Below are 17,883 nucleotides of genomic sequence, written 5' to 3' on the forward strand. Positions count from 1 at the left end.
ATTCCTACCCCTTTAGGTGACTATTTTATTAGTTCCTTATGATTCCTTTCAGTGCTGCCTTTAATATACAGATACAAGCAAACACAACATGTATTCTTACTTTTACTCCTTTCTTATCCCTTCTGTTGTGTAGATAGAACTTGTGTAACCAGTCCCTTGTGGATGGCAACTGGACTTATTTCCAGTCTTGCTGTGACAGAGAATGCTGTGATGAGTACCCTTGTACGTGGATAATTATGTACCTGTTGCCGGTTTATTTGGAGAGTAAATTCCCATAAGTGGGATTGCTGGGTCAAGAGTAAATGCAGTTGTAACTTTGATTAATATCACCAAATTGCCCTTCATAGGGGGTTTGTACCATTTTGCATATCCACCAGCACAGTTTGAAAAGTTCCTCTTCTTCATGGCCTTGCCATGGCTTTGGATTTTCACTGGTCTGGCAGGTGAAAAATAATTACTCAGATTGTTTTAATTTGCATTTCTCTTATTAAGAATGAAGCTGAGAGGGGCGCCTGGGTGGCTCAGTGGGTTAAAGTCTCTGCCTTCAGCTCAGGTCATGATCCCAGGGTCCTGGGATCGAGCCCCGCATCGGGCTCTCTGCTCAGCAGGGAGCCTGCTTCCTCCTCTCTCTCTGCCTGCCTCTCTGCCTACTTGTGATCTCTGTCTGTCAAATAAATAAATAAAATCTTTTAAAAAAAAATTAAGCTGAGAATATTACCAGGTTTGTATTTCTTTTCCTGTATATTGCCTGTTTATGCCCTTTGCTCACTTTTCTATTTGTTAGCCTTTTTTCCTTGAATTCTAGGAGCTGTTTCTATATTGAAGAGATTGACTCTCTGCCTGAGATAAGTCTGTTAGTTTTTGCAATTTGTCTGTGACTTTGCTTATGGTGTTTTTTTGTTTTATTTTAAGTCATGCAGAAGTTTTTTATTTTTGTGTAACTTTATCAGGTTATATCTTTATGGGTTATGGGTTTTGAATTACAGTTAAAAGTTTTTTCTTAAGTAAATACAAAATAATCTGAGTCTACCTTTTATTGTTTTCTCTAGGCTTACCATAATATTGACATCTATGCTTTTATTAATGTTTTTATTTAAATGGTTGCTTTTAATTTTAGGGGTGAGTTTATTGATGCCTTTAAAAAATAAACAGCTTTCTGAAAAATTTCATTTCTATGAAGCAATGGATGAAGGTAGCTCTTGTGGATTTCTCTGAACACCTTGAACTCACCTTCACAACAGTGTGTAGAACTGTGTAAACATATCCAGAGATGTTTTCCTAACCCTTATTTTGGAACTGAAAGAAGACACCGGGGTGCCGGGCTGCGTTTAAAATCCGTATTCCGAGAGGTGCTGTGATTAACCTGTTTTGTTGCACAAACCAGATTGGGCAATTTCTAGAATTAACAACATACTATATGTTAATATGAGAACAAATTATCCTGTTGGGTACTTTGCACATTGTAGGTCCTGCCTAACCTGACATTCTCGGACTTCTGCAGTCCACTGCTGAGCTGGCCCAGACCCGTCGGAAAGGATGGGCACACGTTCTATACTTCGCAGTTGAGAGCAAGGCTGTCTGTGCTTCCAGCTCTTGTGTATGGGCCTTCCACATTCTGCCCTGCCAGACTCAATGCTGCCTTTGACCATTATTTGACTAGGATTGTTTTGGAAAAAATGGTGTCCATAGGTGCAGAAAACCTTGAGAATGTAATACGGGTTATTTAACAAGAATTCTGTTACTGGCTGTTCTGCTTGAGCAGTCATTTTGTGGTTTATTCCTAATCAGTCACGTGATTCCTGTTCAGCTTTGTGAACTATTTTTTCATTTAGGACTATGTTCTGTTTACGCGGTTTGGTCCTGAAAGGCAGCATCCAGCTTTGATGTAGATGGCACAGAATGTCTTCGAAGTGTTTTGAAATGATGTGAATGTTGTCAAATATATCCTCGACTACAGTTAATGGGTGTTTCTCAGTTGAGCTGGAGTTTATGTGCAGCATCTTTAGACACATGGAAATATACTTATTTGTAAGCTAGAATTAACATATAAGCTAAAAATGCATTTTATTTTTATCAGTTATCTGTGTAATAGAATTGATTATTGGAGGGTGGGAGAGGGCAGGTTGGTGTCTATTACATTATGGAGGAAAGCTTGTTTGGGAACTTCTAACATGCATGCCCTCAGATGGAACCTTCTCTTTCAGACCGGCCTGTTGGGCCTCTTCAAAGCTTGTAGTAAATAGCTTTTAAAGGCAAGTATGTTGCAGAGTAATTGTTACTTGGATTTCTGGAACAAAATGGTACCTTGTAGGAGTATTGATGATCTTTTCAGCTGAGCGGGTCACTCTGGAATTGGCACTTTTTCATCTAGTAATAAGGGTCTGGTTTTGAGGGCAGCCATAGCTTTCTAGACTTGAGGCATTAGGTGATGTCTTTGGCAGCCTCTTGAGTAGATCACATCTACATTCTCTCTCTGTGACTTCCGTTGTTTTCACAGCTATATTTTTCTCCTATTATTTTTGCATGTTCAGTTTTTATTTAACCTTTCAGGGGTGGGAATGAAGGTTATCTATAGAAGTTGAGGTTCTGGATAGAAAATCCTATGTCTTCCCTTTTGATCAGCATTAACTTATTTAGAATATTTGGTGAATGTTACTGTGATGGTACTCATGTAAGATAATATATAAGTGTAGATAATAATACAGGTTACCAACTGGCTTTGTAGGCACAGTGTTAACAGGAGGTGTTTAAAAAATGGCATTAGGACACAGGTGTTGCGAGCTCTGTAGGCTGTCTAAGGCTAATACATGGTAAATGTGGTGCATGGTTTTCTCTAAATGCCCAGCCTAGAGACGAACCCTCAGAAGCCATTTGGTGTGTTCTCTTCCTGCCCAGTCATTGAGACTCCTCACCTCGCCCAGCAAGAGGTTTCTGTCCTGGGAAACTGCTAATCTAGAAGATCACTCTGAAGCATGAAATAATCACTTTGGCTGTCATCTTCATAGTCTGTCTCTAGAGGCCATTTATCAATTATTCACTGATTTGTTAATTCAGCAAATACTTATTTTTTGCTAGATACTATTCTTAGGTACTGGGTAAACAAATTCCTGTTTTTATGGAGCTTATGCTCTAATGTTGGGAGATAAATAACAAACATGTAAGCGAATTATTTCAAATAATAAAAAGTGCTGTGAAGAAATTGAGACAGAGCATGGGATAAAGAGTGAGGGAGTGACCAGGGCATGTGTGAAGGGCTGGTCCAGCTAACTGGGACATGAAATGCCTTCGCAGACATTCCAGTGAGGCCGTAGGTGATAAAGAGACAGCCACATGGCTAACTGGTGGCACGAGTGCTACTGGCAGGGAAGACATAAAGTACCAAAGTGCTGGCATGTCCCAGGGAAGAAGGAAAACCAGCATGGCTGACATACGGTGGACGGTGGGGAGGTAGGCAAGAGCCGTGTCTCACAGGACTGGGAAAATGAATTTGAATTGATTCTTAACTGTGATGGAAAGCCACTGATGGGTTTTAATCAGAGGCATGAAATAATCTAATTTATGCTTTTACATAAGATTGCTCTGGCTCTGGTCTGGGCTAATAATAAGACTCTTGCAGATTGCGTAGGGGAGAGATGATAGTGGCGTGGGTTGGGAGTGTAGCCATGGAGTTGATGGGAAGTGTTTGATTTTGGATTATGTTTTCTAAAGAGTGCTCCAGAGGGAGAGGAAGAAAGCAGGAATGAGCTAGGATTTTGGTCTGAGTAGTTGAGTGGCTAGTAGTGCCATTTATTGAGGAAGACTAAAGAAGGAGTAGGGATGGAGTGGAGTCACTGGCCATGGTATACTGGCAGTATTTAACAATCATCCAAGTGAGAGTGGTGAGGAGACAGTTGGACCTACAAGTCTGAAGTGTAGGGAAGAAATGAGAGCTGGAGACAGAAATCTGGGAGTCATTGGCATATGGATAGTATTTCAAGTCACAGGACTGGTATGATTGCTGTCCTAGACGACGTAGAATATATACATGGAGAAGAAACAGTGGCCAAGGACAGTGCTGGGTAGAGCCAAAAGTGTTTTGGGAAAGAGTAAATGAACTGTGTAGATGGTACTGAGGGACCGAGCAAGAGAAAGCTAGCAAATCCATTGTTCTTACTCTTACTTGAGCAGTTTAGTTATTTGTCTGGATTATTGTCTGAGAAACTGGAAAGACAAAACTAGGATTTATAGGCAGCACAGGACCTAGTCAGGACTTCTATTTCCTTATTTGTAAAGTGGAACTAGAACTTCTATAGGTGGAGGAGATGAACTGCTTAATACATGTGAAGGTTCGTGTTCTTCCACCTGCGGGAAGGGTATTCGTATACATTAAGATTCTGAGATTTGGGGTGGGGGGGCACCTGGGTGGCTCAGTCATCGAAGTGGCTGCCTTCAGCTCAGGTCATGATCTCAGGGTCCTGGGATCGAGTCCCACATTGGGCTCCCTGCTCAGTGGCGAGTCTGCTGCTCCTTCTCCCTCTGTGCTCTCTCAACTCTCACTCTTCTCAAATAAATAAATAAAAATCTTAAAAATAAAAATTCTTAGGTTTTTCACGAAAGCCTTAAGCAGTGTTTGGTCTTACAGTAAGGCTTTCTGTGGGGGAGGGTTGCCTGGGTGGCTTAGAAGATGGAGCATCCAACTCTTGATCTCAGGGTCGTGAGTTCAAGCCCCATGTTGGGCTCCCTGCTGGATGTGGAGCCTACTTAAAAAGGGGGGTGTGTTTTGAGGGAACATTTTGGATTCATATTTGAAGTTTGTCCTAGTATAAGCCAGGTCACTAACTATGTTGGTAGCAGAATCCAGGTTTATCTTCAAAGACATTTTTAGTCCGAACCTATTCCTAGAACCCAGTGTAAGCCATTTTTATGGCTAACCCTTCCTCCATTTAATAGCTTTCTGTATTTAAAAGGCAGCCCCTGGGGTGCCTGGCTGGCTCAGTCATTAAGCCTCTGCCTTTGGGTCAGGTCATGATCCCAGGGTCCCTGCTCAGCAGGAAGCCTGCTTCTCCCTATCCCCCTGCTTGTGTTCCCTTTCTCGCTGTCTCTCTCTGTCTCTCTCTGTCAGATAAACAAATAAAATATTTTAAAAAATAAAAAATAAAATAAAAGGCAGTACCTTTTAGCTAAGAATATTCAGGTTTAATGTCTGTTTTAAGCTGTGTTGTTAGAATTGAAATACCTGCTTTCCTTCTGTTACCTGTTCTGTCCCTTCATTTCTCCTCTTTCGGTGTATGAAGATGTCTGCGTGTTCTGTTGATTCCTTCTTCTTTTCTTATCTCCAGAGGTGACCAGTCCCGGAAGAGAGCTGGGGATGAGTTGGCTTATAGTAAGTAACAATGTTCCTTACCGTTTCTGACGGTTTCGTTATGCCAGGCAGCTCCTGGTGGGGGCGGTGCGGGGAATATAATGAAATGGTGTCCTCCACGAGGCACTCCGTGTGGTCAAGGCCAGACTGTTCAGCAAGCTGCGGCGGCTCTGGAGTCTCGTTGGTGGCCGTGGTTTCCAGCAGCTGTCAGGGGCCTACCAGATTCTGGAGTCTTTACTAGAATGGGATGACGGCTTCGCCTCAGTTCCTGATCACACAGCCCCTTTCACTTCAGTCAGCTTGGTGTTTTTGTTTTTGTTTTTTTTTTTAAATCTCCTTTTGGGGATTGCAGGAGGGGTGAGAAATCGTATTAAATAGATTCTTACCATTATCAGATGCTATCTGCTATTCATACTTTTTTCCGCTGCAATGTTTTTTTCTAGACAGCTCGTCAGCGTGTGCAAGTTCCAGAGGGTACAGATAGTGAATGTATTGAATGTACTTTCCTTCCCGAAAAGAGGACACACTGGAGCTGCAGAGACTGTATTCGGAGCACAGCGGGGGGCCTGCAGACACTCAGGAGCTCTGTCACAAAGTTGTTCTTGGAAGAGGATGTTGGACTTCTTACTTTGGTTTGTAATTTTAAAAAAACAAAAAAAACTAACAAAAACAAAAAACAGTTGCTGCTAGACTTGGGGATGATTTTGAAATGGGACAATCTTTTAATGAGTTTATCTACAGATTCTGTGAGGAACAAGCATCTTGAAAAGTGACCATTGCTAAGGGAAATCCAGCAGCCAACATCAGCAGCTTCCTCCAAAAATATAAGAGCAGAGAATCTTTTTTTTTTTTTTTTTTTTTAAAGCACTTGTTTTGTTCGTTTGTGGACTTGGCACTTCAGCACATTGGCTTTGCACATCAGAATCTCTTTTGCTTTAAAATCAAGCAGATCATTACAGTACAGTGTTTTTTGCCCATTACCAAAAAAACAACCCCTTTTAAAAGAGTTGGTCTTTGTTTAGCATTAGAAAGTCTTGTTAAAGGAAACCCCTAACTTGGCTTCTGCCATAACTTTCCCCCTCACCAGTTCACAACTTTTTTTCTACTCTGTGCCTTGAGCTTTGTGCACTTTGCAACTCTGTGACCATGGTGTTCAACTCACAAATGCTTCGTGAAAGGTTTATGGTATCACAGACCCCCCCACTAAGGAGTCAGGTGTGACTTTGTAGCAGGATGCTTAATAAGTGGGAAAGTAGAAGCATGTTGCTCACTGGTCGGCTCTCCCCCTTCCTCACTGTGGCATATTCATGTTAATGTTGGGGACCAACTCTGTAGAACATATCCATTCCCTCTGTCACTTCACATGACTTCACCAGCTGCTGGAGTATTGGCATGAGGCTAGTGTAGGAGTGTGCTGGACTTCAGCACTAAAGCTCCCTTTTTAGTATCGTGGAGAAATTTCCAGTGGTAACAGCTAGTTACTGTGATGCTCTAGGAAGCAGATACGGTTATTCAATCCAAATATAATAAATGGTGTGGGCTTCTGGATCCATTTCATTTTAAATGGGTGAGATAGGTACTTTGAAAAACAAAGTTTGCCGTCTGCATCTTTTTTAGCATTATATTCAAGTATACTAGAGAAGTAGCATTGCTGTTTCAAGCTTCCTTCCAGCTGTGACATAGCTATATATTTTTTTTCCTACACCCACAGTGCTGTTTAGTTTCTTACAAAAGACTCGAAAGCTTATTCTAGTTGTTTCTGGAAGGCAAAGAAAAGTAGATGTGGCAGGTGAAAATATTTTTCTTCTCGATTTTGCTTGACTCTAAATTGAGCATATTCTTGACTCTGTTTGGCTGTGTCATGCTACTGTTTACCTCTTCAGAGAACTTGGGGCAAAACAAGATGTATCAGGGATAGTGTCACAATTCTGATTGTCAGGTTTCTCGTAGAGTTGCCTTTGTCAATTCAGTCTGTTTTTTCTCAGGAGCAGGCTGGATGGGAGAGTTTGAAGTGTGATGATAGGAGCAAGGAAGTCATCTGATAGAAGTCCTCTATTGGTAAAATTACTGATCTGAGAAGTAAATGTAAAGATTGTCAGATTTTTTAAGTACTTATCAATGAGAGTTGGTGGATTTTGCAGAGGACTTTGAATTGGACTTGTTTAACTCTGTGAGCATCTTAGATTATATTGGTAAACACTGAATTACTGTAAGAATATACACAGGCTCTCACTGTGCCCTGTGCAGGTTGATTTGGTACCCCAGTAACATTGTGGTGTCAAGGAAGAACTCCATTCTATCATGAAGTCCAAATTTTACTTTTTGCCATGGCATGCTTACTGTGGGCTCATAAATATAACACCTGCGACTGACGTCTCTCCTGAGTGGTTTTAATAATACTTCTGAAAGGAATAAAATTGGGGTGTTTCTTTAAATGTGGATGAATTCTTCATTGTCCTAATAATGTGCCCAAATGCTTTTTCTGGGAGAGTATTCTTTGGTCAACAATGGAACTTTCTCTGTAAAAGCATTGTATTATGATGTGAATTGGCATTAAAATCTTTGGATGCTTTTGCATTATTAAGTTAATGGAGAAATATTTTATATTGTCTTTTTATTATTATTATGTATGTGTTAACAAAAAGTGGGCAAAGTTTGCAAAATTTAGTTTCTTTGAATATTTGCACAGCGACTGCAGCTCACAGTGGGCCAGGGCTTGGTACTACATACAAATCCATGAATGGAAGACACTGTAGAAAGAAAATACTCATCTTCCTAGTGCATGTGACCTGGTTGCTACTCATCTTGGCCCCTTGAGGCACATTGCGGGATGAAAACCCTATTTCTTTAAGTAGAAATTGACCTTGCTTATTTAATTGGGTTTCTTAGCAAAATTCTGAGTTTGCAACATGAGAGGAAATGAGATTTGCCCTCCATTTTGTATTGACTAAGCATGGTCAGCCAGAAAGTATTTTCCTCTCATGTTTACTTGTATTCTTCCTGCCAGTACAGTATCTAGTTTTTCCACCCCAGTTAAGTCCTGGCTTTTGTGGGGCCCAAATCACTGAGGACGGAAAATTGTACGTTGATTGTCTCATTAGGCTACACGTAGTTGATTCGGCGAGCCTGACTGGTGTGTGTGTGCAGCCTGAAACCAGACTCAACGAAAGAAAGCCAGCTCGGTCACCTTGGAATAATGACCTGTCAAAGTAAATGACGATGGTTTTGAGAGACGGTACTTACTTTCAGAGTTGGCCTTATGCTTCAGTAACAGTGTCCTCTCCTGGTCTCTGTGGTCACAGCTGTACCCTCACCTGATAGGAGCTACTGCTTTGTTTTCTGTGGGGCGGAAAGCCAAACCTCAGAGTGTGACTCTTAATCTAGTAGTTCTTAGGTAGATTTAGAAGAAACACAAACCTGGATGCATGAGTTGTGCGTTATTAAATTTTGTGGGAAAGTTACTTTTTTTTTTCCTGTCCCTTTTACAAGATTGAGGCAGTTCCTCTCCCTTTCTTTGGGGTATAGGAGGGAAACAGCGGTTAGTGAGCCGGCGGGAGGGTGGGCGCCCGTGGCGTTCCTGCTGTGTGCGTCTCTGGTGCCCCAGCCTCATAGAGCTGCCACGCCCTGGGCTACAGACGCCGTGCTTTCTGTGCTTTCTGTCGGGTTGCAAATTTGCACACAAGAAGAATTCCTCAGGAAGAGTTTGCACATGCATCGCCTTGCAATATTCTGTAATGACCGAACAAGGGACTTGAATGTTTTTCAGCACAAGAGGAGAACTTCAGAGTGGTGGTCTGTGCACACGTACTGGCAAAGGTCATGGTGATCTAGCAAACACGATTGGTTTCTGCAGCATAAAGTGAGCAGGAGCACTTGTATCATAGTATTTAAATAAGCCTGTTTAATCTCCAGAGTAACCCTTCCAGACAGATTTTGTCTTCTTTTCTTATTGAGACTGGCTATATTTTCTCTGTGTTTTTTCTGTTTTATGGCAGTTAATTATTTCCATGATTATTATAGAAGCATTGCCCTTGAGCTGAAATTTAGTTGTTTAATAAGCAGCTATTATTGAAAATAACTGAACATTGTTTTATGAATATACACTAATCTGAGATATTAAAATATTTTAAAACTAAGAAGCAAAACAAAAAACCTACATTAGGTATCCAGTCACTTTGGATGTTTTGAGCTGATTTGTTTTATGGCGTCTCATTGTGCTTCAGAATATTATGTTTACTTTACTCCAGGTCTAGGCCTCTTAAGGGGACTTTAAAATGTAAGATCAGAATGTGAATCCCTTGACTGACACCTAGAATAGGTTTATAGGACCTTTTCGGTTGTGGTTGCAGTTTTCAGTAAGATTGCGTAAGATGAAGTTCATGTTTCTCAGAAGTTAAAATAGGAGTTCTTGGAGAGATGGCTTTCTTGTTACTTTCATTACCTTATGGAAATTTGCCCCAGTTTCTGGCCACCAGAATTGAGGAAAGGACCCCTGTTTTTTTCAAGGGTAATGATTCCTGTTTTGTCCCCTTAGTTTTGATGGACTAAGTCACTGACACTTTCCCTCCTCCCCTGGCCAAGACCCTATTTTGAACTTCCTTCCAGAGCCGAGTGGCACAAGTACATATACTATTTCTGCTGATGTTGATGGTGTGGCTGTGGGAGAATTAGAGAAATTCCTCATCAGAGGTATGTTCTAACAGGACCTCAGTACACATTGTACTCCCTCTGGTCGAAAATTATCTTCATTTCTGGTTGGACTGTGTTGCTTAGAAAAATGTTAATGGTTTAAAATTCTAAGAAACTTATAGTGTGGCTCTGGGGTAAATTTTGTGGTTTGGAAAAAAATAAATATTTTGTATTGATTCTAACATGTCATTTCAGTGTGGCGACGATGTACTAAATGCAGTAAGACTGTGGATGTTCTCTCAGAAGGGTATGTTTTGTTAAACAGATGGCAATTTAATTGCTCTCATTAGCTCTGTTTGTCAATATTATGACCATGCAATGCAGGAGAAACTGCTCAGATGTGAAGTTGTGGGAGCTATGGCTGGAAACAGGAATGCTTATGAGTAAATGGGAGGTCGAATGCAGACAAGAGGCTCTTGCCACCCACCAGCACAGCCAGAGCAAGGATGAAGCAATGAAGTCTAGTCCCCGGTGGTGCTTATTTGTTGGAAAGCATGGTGGAGCTTAGAACAGAGTGTTCTGTACACCAGCTCTTATCAATCCAAGAAAAAATGGTGGATGAAACTCTTCTTGATTGGGGATTAAAGCCACTGACTTTGGCTCTGACCTTTAACTCTTGATGGATTTGGATTCACTCCTTCTGTATTAGGGTGTATACCATCACTCGAAAACATTGTGGTTAATGAAAATAAATCTTGTACAGATGTCCTTGGCTTGTTATGTTGATACTTGGTTCACTGTAACTTCGTTATAATACGGAACATATGATTTCGCTTACAGTATATTCGTAATGCCTCTTAAATAATAACCACACTCAGCACATTGTCTGTTCTGTCAGCTGGTTAATCAGCTGGCAGGGTGAGTGTCCATCTTGACCTTTGTACCAGTGATTGGAAAAAAAGGGCGTGTGTAGTTAATTATATACATTTAGTTACCTAGGCTGCATAGGTATGCAATATCTATACATATGTACATATATATGTCGTTTTTCTTCTTTAAACACTGGAACATTATGGACCTTTATCAAAAGTTTCTCACTTGTGGTTTTTTGCATTGATGATACCATGCTTTTAAAAAATAACCCTTTTTTCTTGCTATGAAATTAATATTATCTCCTAGGTTTTTTGAGATCTCACTTTACAATTTTAGTTCCTCTTTGCTTTCTCTTTTCAAGTGTCCTTCCTACAGTGTTCTCCGAATGCCAGTTTTCATCCTCTTTTTTTAAAACCTAAGCTGCGTTGTACTGGTACCTTCTTTTTGATTACTGCACACAGCAGGATTCCCTGACTGTCTTTTCTTTTTCTCTGCATTGAAGTCACCTGACAGTTTCCTCCTTCAGCTTTTTCTTTGTTTCAGCCACATAGGGAGTTATTTAAATCCTCTCTCTTCTCTTAGCAGATTTTCTTTTTTAACTGAACATAGAACTTTTCTACTAGAGTCAGTTCTTTGAGTATGTTGATGTGTGTTTAATTTATTTCCTCTATTGGCTTATGTCTTCATAATCTAAAATTCTAAAACATTTTGGATTTCAAAGAACATGGTTTCGTAGAAGGAATATCATACAGATAATCTGAGAGCAAAAGTCTGTCTTAGCTTTACTGAGTTGTGTGTTCTTGGGTAAGGTTATTTTTCTCAACCTTGGTCTCCCCATATTAAGCCCTTTTTCCTCCCTAGATTACTCATGATAGAGCATCTTCCTTGGGCAATGGGTTTCATTGGCTAGAGGAATAGAACAATTCTAAACTTCTTAATTATGCATCTTAAGTGACTAATAATATACCTCAAAACATATATTTAAAAAATGGCCACAACTACAAAGAGAAATAAGGTAATCTACCAACATAATGGGCATTTTAAACATACCTCCCTGATTAATTAATAGATCGTGAAGAAGACAAAATCATGATCATGAAGGGCATGAAGTTTTAAATAGCACAACTAATAAATTAGACCTGATGGAGATACAGAAAATTTCCCTGCACCTTCCAATGAGAAAAAAAGTGTTTCTTGCAAACCAAATCTAACATTGCATTTAAAGTACAAGGAATGATGACCAAATTGGATTTATCCCAGGAAGCAAATTGGTAATATTAGAAAATCAGTCAGTGTGACTCATCTGTTAATGGACTAAAGTATGATCAGATTATGAAAATCCAAAGAGTCTACAAGGAAAATTAAAAGACTTAAGAGCTTATCAAGGTTGCTGGAACAAAATCAATATGCAGATGTCAGTTACGTCTCTCTGCATCCAGCTACAAGCTCTCATGTCTCCACAATTTAAATATAATTAAAAATTTACAGTAGGAACAAAACAATATAGAATATGTAAGAATAAATCTTAAGAGCTGTGTAAGCCTTTTAATGACAGATGGTGATTTAAAAAAAAAAAAAACCAATACTTTTATTGACCTAAATGAATGGAAGGACTATGATGGAGAAGATCATCTCGGTCTCAACTCTTTGTCCAAATTGGCTAACAGATTACTGCAGTTCCAACTAAAAGTCCCAATGGTTTTCACTGTGATACTTGACAAGCTGATCCCAAAATGTAAATGGAAGAGCAAAGGGTCAAGGATATTCAAAACATTATTAAAAAAGAATGAGAAGTGAGGGGAACTAGCATGACCAGATTTTAAAGCTTACTCTAAAATGAAACAGAAACCATTACTCAGACATCTAAAAAAGCAACAACAAAAACTTTAAAATGTAGTGATTAAAACAATGTGGAATTGGTATAGAGATTACGAGTAGATGAATAGACAAGGACAGATTGCTCAGAAACTGATCCAGTTAATACGAGAACTTAATTTTTAAAAGGGCAGTCATGGCAGACCTCGGGGAGAAGGATGGATTATTTAATAAACGGGGCCTCCGTAATTTTTCACAAAGGAAAAACATGAATTGGACCTTGCCTTGCATCAGGCACAAAAAACAATCCCGGGTGGATTAAAGGTCCACACAGTAAAATTAAAACTACAGAACTTTTAGAAGATGATATAGAAAAATAATTTTATGACTCTGGGGAAGGGAAGGATTTCATAAACAAAGGAGGATGTGCAAACCACTGAAAAATGAATAATTTGGCTACACTGACAGTACTTCTGTTTACTGAACATTTCACAGAGTGAAAAAATGAGCTCAAAGTAGAATATGATACAGATGTTCACAGTATATCTAACTTGTTAAAGAGCTACTGCATATAAACCAGTAACAAAAAGAGAAATGGGCAAAGATGCAGACATTCATAGAAGAAGGAACAGAAGTGACCACGCCTGAAAACATGTCTAACTTGATTAATGAATCCATAAATACCATTTTCTGGCCATCAAATTGTCCGCCACCAAAAAAAAAAAAAGAAAATACCAACAATTGGAGAGATGACAACAGGGTCTTTTTCATCTGCTGCTGTTGGTGTGTAAGACAGTGTTACCACTTTGGAAAACAGTATTAACTAGTTAAGCTGACCACAGATATATCATACAGGCAAGGACTTACACTCAGAGAAACTCCTGTGTGGGTGTATACACCCAGGAAACCCAGAGGAATAGTGCAGTGGTGGTGTTTGTAATAAGAAGAAGAGAGCCAAATGCCCATCCACAGTCTAATGAGTAAGTGAGTGTGTGTGGAATTCTGGAGAGCAGTGAGTGTAGTGTAGAGCTCTGCATATCGTGGGTGAATCTCAGAAATGACGCTCACTTAAGTCAGAATGATTCATGAGTAGTAAAGCTAAAGAAAAGGAAGATTAACAAAATCTTTGTTAATTTTGACAAAATTAACAATCAAGGTCATGGTTTCCTTAGGGATGGGCTGGAAGGAAAGCAAAGAGGAGCAGGGGCTTATAAGCGCTTGATAATTGGAACTTTTTGACTTGTAAATATGTCAGTTCTTGAGTTAACATGTATATTCGGTGCAAAATCAAATGCCAAAGAGTATTTATTTTTAATACAAATTAAAAATTCATATGGAATTATAACACATGAAAATAGGAGGATCTTCATTGAAAGAGGAGGGAAAAAAGGGAACTTGCTGTACCAAAAAAAAATTTTTTTTCTTTAAAGTGCAATTAAATTTTTACACTCATACAAAAATAGACCACTCAATGGAAAATAGTATTAAAAATAAACTCACATGCTTCTAAGAATTTAGAATGCATTAAAGGTGGCTTTTTGAAATAATTCCGACCATGATGGATTAGTCAGTAAAAGGTGCTGGTTTCAGTAGAGAAAATTAAATTTATTCCCATCAGACCATTCACCAAGAGAAATTCCAGTTGGACTAAAAATTTAAGAATAAGTTATAAAACCGAGAAGACAATATAGTTAATATCTGGGGGGATTGGAGAAGTTTATTCTAAGGATGTAAGCAGTGGCAGGAAATAGCACTGTCCAAACCCGAGTGTGTGTAGAGCACCACCCCAGCATGTGCATATAGACATGTATATTTTTAAGTTAATGTTACTATACCAATACACATAAGGCAAAAAAAAAAAAAAAGGTGAAAACGTTTAAAGTATCTTTTGTGTGTATTGTAAAAAAAAAAAACCTTTGCTCTTTCTAAAACTTTTTTTCTTTTAGTGAGAGCTGTACAATTAAAAGTGCTTCATTATTTTTGAAACTTCTAGTTTTAACATTTTGTGATAAAAATCACTTAATTTCTGATTCTAAGGTAAGTTTATTCTAATGCTGGGTTTTAACGGCTATTGTAGCTTAAAAAGCCACTTCATTATGATCTGTGGATCCAAATGACTGTGCTTAACCGAGAAACAATGCTCATTTTCCACTCCATCTACTAGTCTTCAAAAGTGTTGTTGAAATCTTTATAATAAATTTCCATCTTTCTCACCATCAGTACCTTGTTCTTGCTCAGTTGCAGTTGTGGCATTTTTACTGGTTAAAAAAAAAATGGGTTCAAAACTCACTGAAAGTCATTTTTGGATTTCATTTCCCAAGTTTTAAGTATGTACTTACAAAAGTTTTTAATAGGTAACAGTTCATTTTCATAAAGCTGGAAACATAGGTCTCACCATTTTCAAAATGCTTTTAACATGAAATTGTTTTGGAAAAGGTAGCTTACTTTCTTACTCACTGTTAAAATATCATCTTTATCTTGAAGGGTCAGATAAAGTCTTTTTTTTTTTTTTTAATACCTTTTACATTGTATATTACCGACACGCACTTGTCACCACAAGAAAGGTTGGCAAATTGGCAAATTGCAAACATTTTCTTTTTCTCAATAAATATATGTCACTTTAAGTTTGACAGTACTTTTTAGAAAACCAGCAGCCTCTTGGGATTTAAATTTCCCCTTTTCAACAGGTTCCCACGGGAGAAGCCCTACAGAAAGTGGTTGAATCATTTTTTTCCACTTTTCCCAAGGATTTTACGTAGCCAGCTCCCAGATGCGCACAGAGAAGTTCCACGTAATGGGTGACTTCACAACATAAGGGCTGAATTCTCTCCTGACACCCTCTTAAGAAGGGGTGGGAGGAGAGAGAAGCAGAGCCGGGGAAAATTGTGGGGTGTGCTGTGGGGAGAAAAACGCCGTGGACATCCCCTGGAAGAGATTTTCCTCAGGAAGCAGCCTCCAGAGCTGCCCGTGGAAGACAGGGACGCCCTGTGTGCGCAGAGTCCTCTAGGGCCAGCTCCAGGCTGGCCCGTGGCTCTCCCCAGCTGATACCGGGCGAGGTCTTAGCTGGATTGGGTGCTTCAGTCCCACTGCTGAGGTTTCCTGCATTTTCCAGGGACATCTGGAAGCCGGTGAACCGCATGAAAGGCTCTGGGGAAGGAGTAGAGCCCCGTCCAGTGCAGGGAGCCAGAGCAGTGCCCCCATCTCTGCGCGGTTGGTGCGGGGGCCGGGGCGGTCCTTTGCTGGCTACCCCCTTTCTGGCCTCTGACTACCTCGCCCTCGGGCGAGTTCTCCAGGCATGGACCCAGGGCGCCTGCCGGCCCCCAGGAGGAGGGGGTGCAGGGGCGCAGGTAGTTTCCTGCCACCTCAGAGGATGCCTCTCGACCCTTTCCCTCACGGGGAGCGATGTCGGGGCAGAAGCGCTCGCCTTGGCTCTGCAGAGGGCCATCTGCAGTCCGTGCCCTCGAGGACAAGGTTTGGTGGCTCTGGTGGCTCGGCCAGCAGGCACGGGGGGCGGGCCACTGCCACACCCCCTCCCCGCACGTGTCTGCCCCTCTGGCTCTGTGTCGGGCGTTGCCGAGGACATCCTGTGGATGGAAGTCGAGTGTGGGTTTGTCCTGCAGGAGCCTGTGAGGGTGGTCAAAGCCCCCAGCAGTGGGAGGAGGATTCTACACCCTGTAGGGCTGGAGGCTGGGGCTTCCTCCTGCCTCCGCCTCCCCGGCTGCCGGCCCGAGGCACAGTGCAGAGGCCAGCGCCCCCTGGGGCACCTGTCATGGCTTCACTGTTCTCCACGGCGGAAGTCCCGGTTTTCCCATCTGTCTGTCTGGGCAAGGTTGCTCTCCACGTGGCCGCTGCCTCATTTCCTGGCCTAGACCAGGAGCGCGGAGCCCTCGCTGGGGCCAGCGCCTCCGGCAGCCGGCGGTTGGGGGGACGCGTCGCGGAGCTCGCGGGAAGTGGGAAACTTCAGGCAGTGCTTCAGCCCCGTGGGCTCTTGGGGGGGCTGCGGAGGCCACGTGCCCGAGAACGCCTCTCGGACTATCGCTTGATGCTTCCTGCTCCTGCACGTGCGTCTTCCTCTGTCACCTGGCACCTGCACTTAGGGTCCCGTACCCCCCCGATAGGGCGCACTGAGGATACTTCACCTCCGTGGCGTTTTCACCAAAATCCGTAAGCTCAGTCTACACGAGACAACGTCCGACAGATCCCAAGTGAGGGACTCTGCAGGACGCCTGGCCGCTCCCTCATCAAAGGTGTCGTGGTCATGAGAAATGAGGAAAGACCAAAAACCCGTCAAATTAAGGTGACTGTGGAGACAGGGTGGGATCCTGGGATCGAAAAAGGACATTTGTGGAAAAGCTGGAGAAATTGGAATAAAATCTGCGGCTTAGCCAATGGCGTGGTACCAGTGATGATTTCCTAATTTCCAGAAATGACCCACACATCCGCTTTTAACCCTCAGGGAAGCTGGGGGAAGGATTTACAGAAATGCTCTGTACTATCTGCGCAATGCTTGCATAAATCAAAAACTGTTTCCCAAAAAGTTATATTTATATCCCATGGGTCTCTCAGGGTTGTTAAGGGGTGTGATGTAACAGTCGCCAGTTTGTGCTGCAGAAGCCCACAGGGAGCTGCACGCGGTGTTGGGCCCGATGGCTGATCGCTGAGCTCCACCAATAAAAAAAAAAACCTGTGTTTTGAGATAACTTAAATGTTTATCTTCAAATCAAAGGGTCTGATCTTAACAACACCTGTGTCTTGCTCCTACTGTCCTCTTGCTGGTGTTGACAGTACATTTTTGGCTTCTAGTCTGGGATTGGAGAATTGGGTTGGTATTGGTATTAGCAGCCTAGCTTAGCTAAAACAACCCGGCAGCTCATCAACCGTCCGAGGAAGCTTTGGAAGACGGGCAGTTGAAGTCCTTGGCCCTTGGGTCTCCTGTAGCTGGGAGGTCTTCCCCCGGGCACTCGGGGCGTCCCTCTCTTCTGGGTTCCTTATACCCTCTGCTCTCGGGCTTTCCAAGGATTACCTGGGTTTAGTCACATACTCCCTGGTTCCTACAGAGCTGGAGTTTGCACGTTGACTGAAAATCATGCTAAGTCAAGCTGATCCAAAGTGTGAGACCAGGAAGTACTGGGCAAACACGGCAGGAAGGTTAAAGGCCCCAGCCCCATGTGCAGATAGAGGAGAGGAGAGCAAGCCGAGGAAAGCAGGCTTTCCGCTGGGAGGGC

The 17,883-nt window shown here is 41.6% G+C and overlaps 1 protein-coding gene across 1 annotated transcript in view; it reads left to right on the forward strand.

Moving 5' to 3' along the window:
* Positions 1–7,933, forward strand: part of CACUL1 (CDK2 associated cullin domain 1) — a 67,067-nt gene extending 59,134 nt beyond the window's left edge. Inside the window, exons 8-9 of the mRNA XM_080822408.1 lie at positions 5,319–5,362; positions 5,785–7,933. Coding sequence (XP_080678534.1) covers positions 5,319–5,362; positions 5,785–5,825 — 85 coding nt within the window. The 3' untranslated portion in view covers positions 5,826–7,933. The remainder of the gene's footprint in view (positions 1–5,318; positions 5,363–5,784) is intronic.
* The last annotated feature ends 9,950 nt before the right edge of the window (positions 7,934–17,883 follow it).

The sequence above is a fragment of the Martes martes genome (assembly GCF_963455335.1).
Source record: "Martes martes genome assembly, chromosome: 14".
Taxonomy (NCBI): Eukaryota; Metazoa; Chordata; class Mammalia; order Carnivora; family Mustelidae; genus Martes; species Martes martes.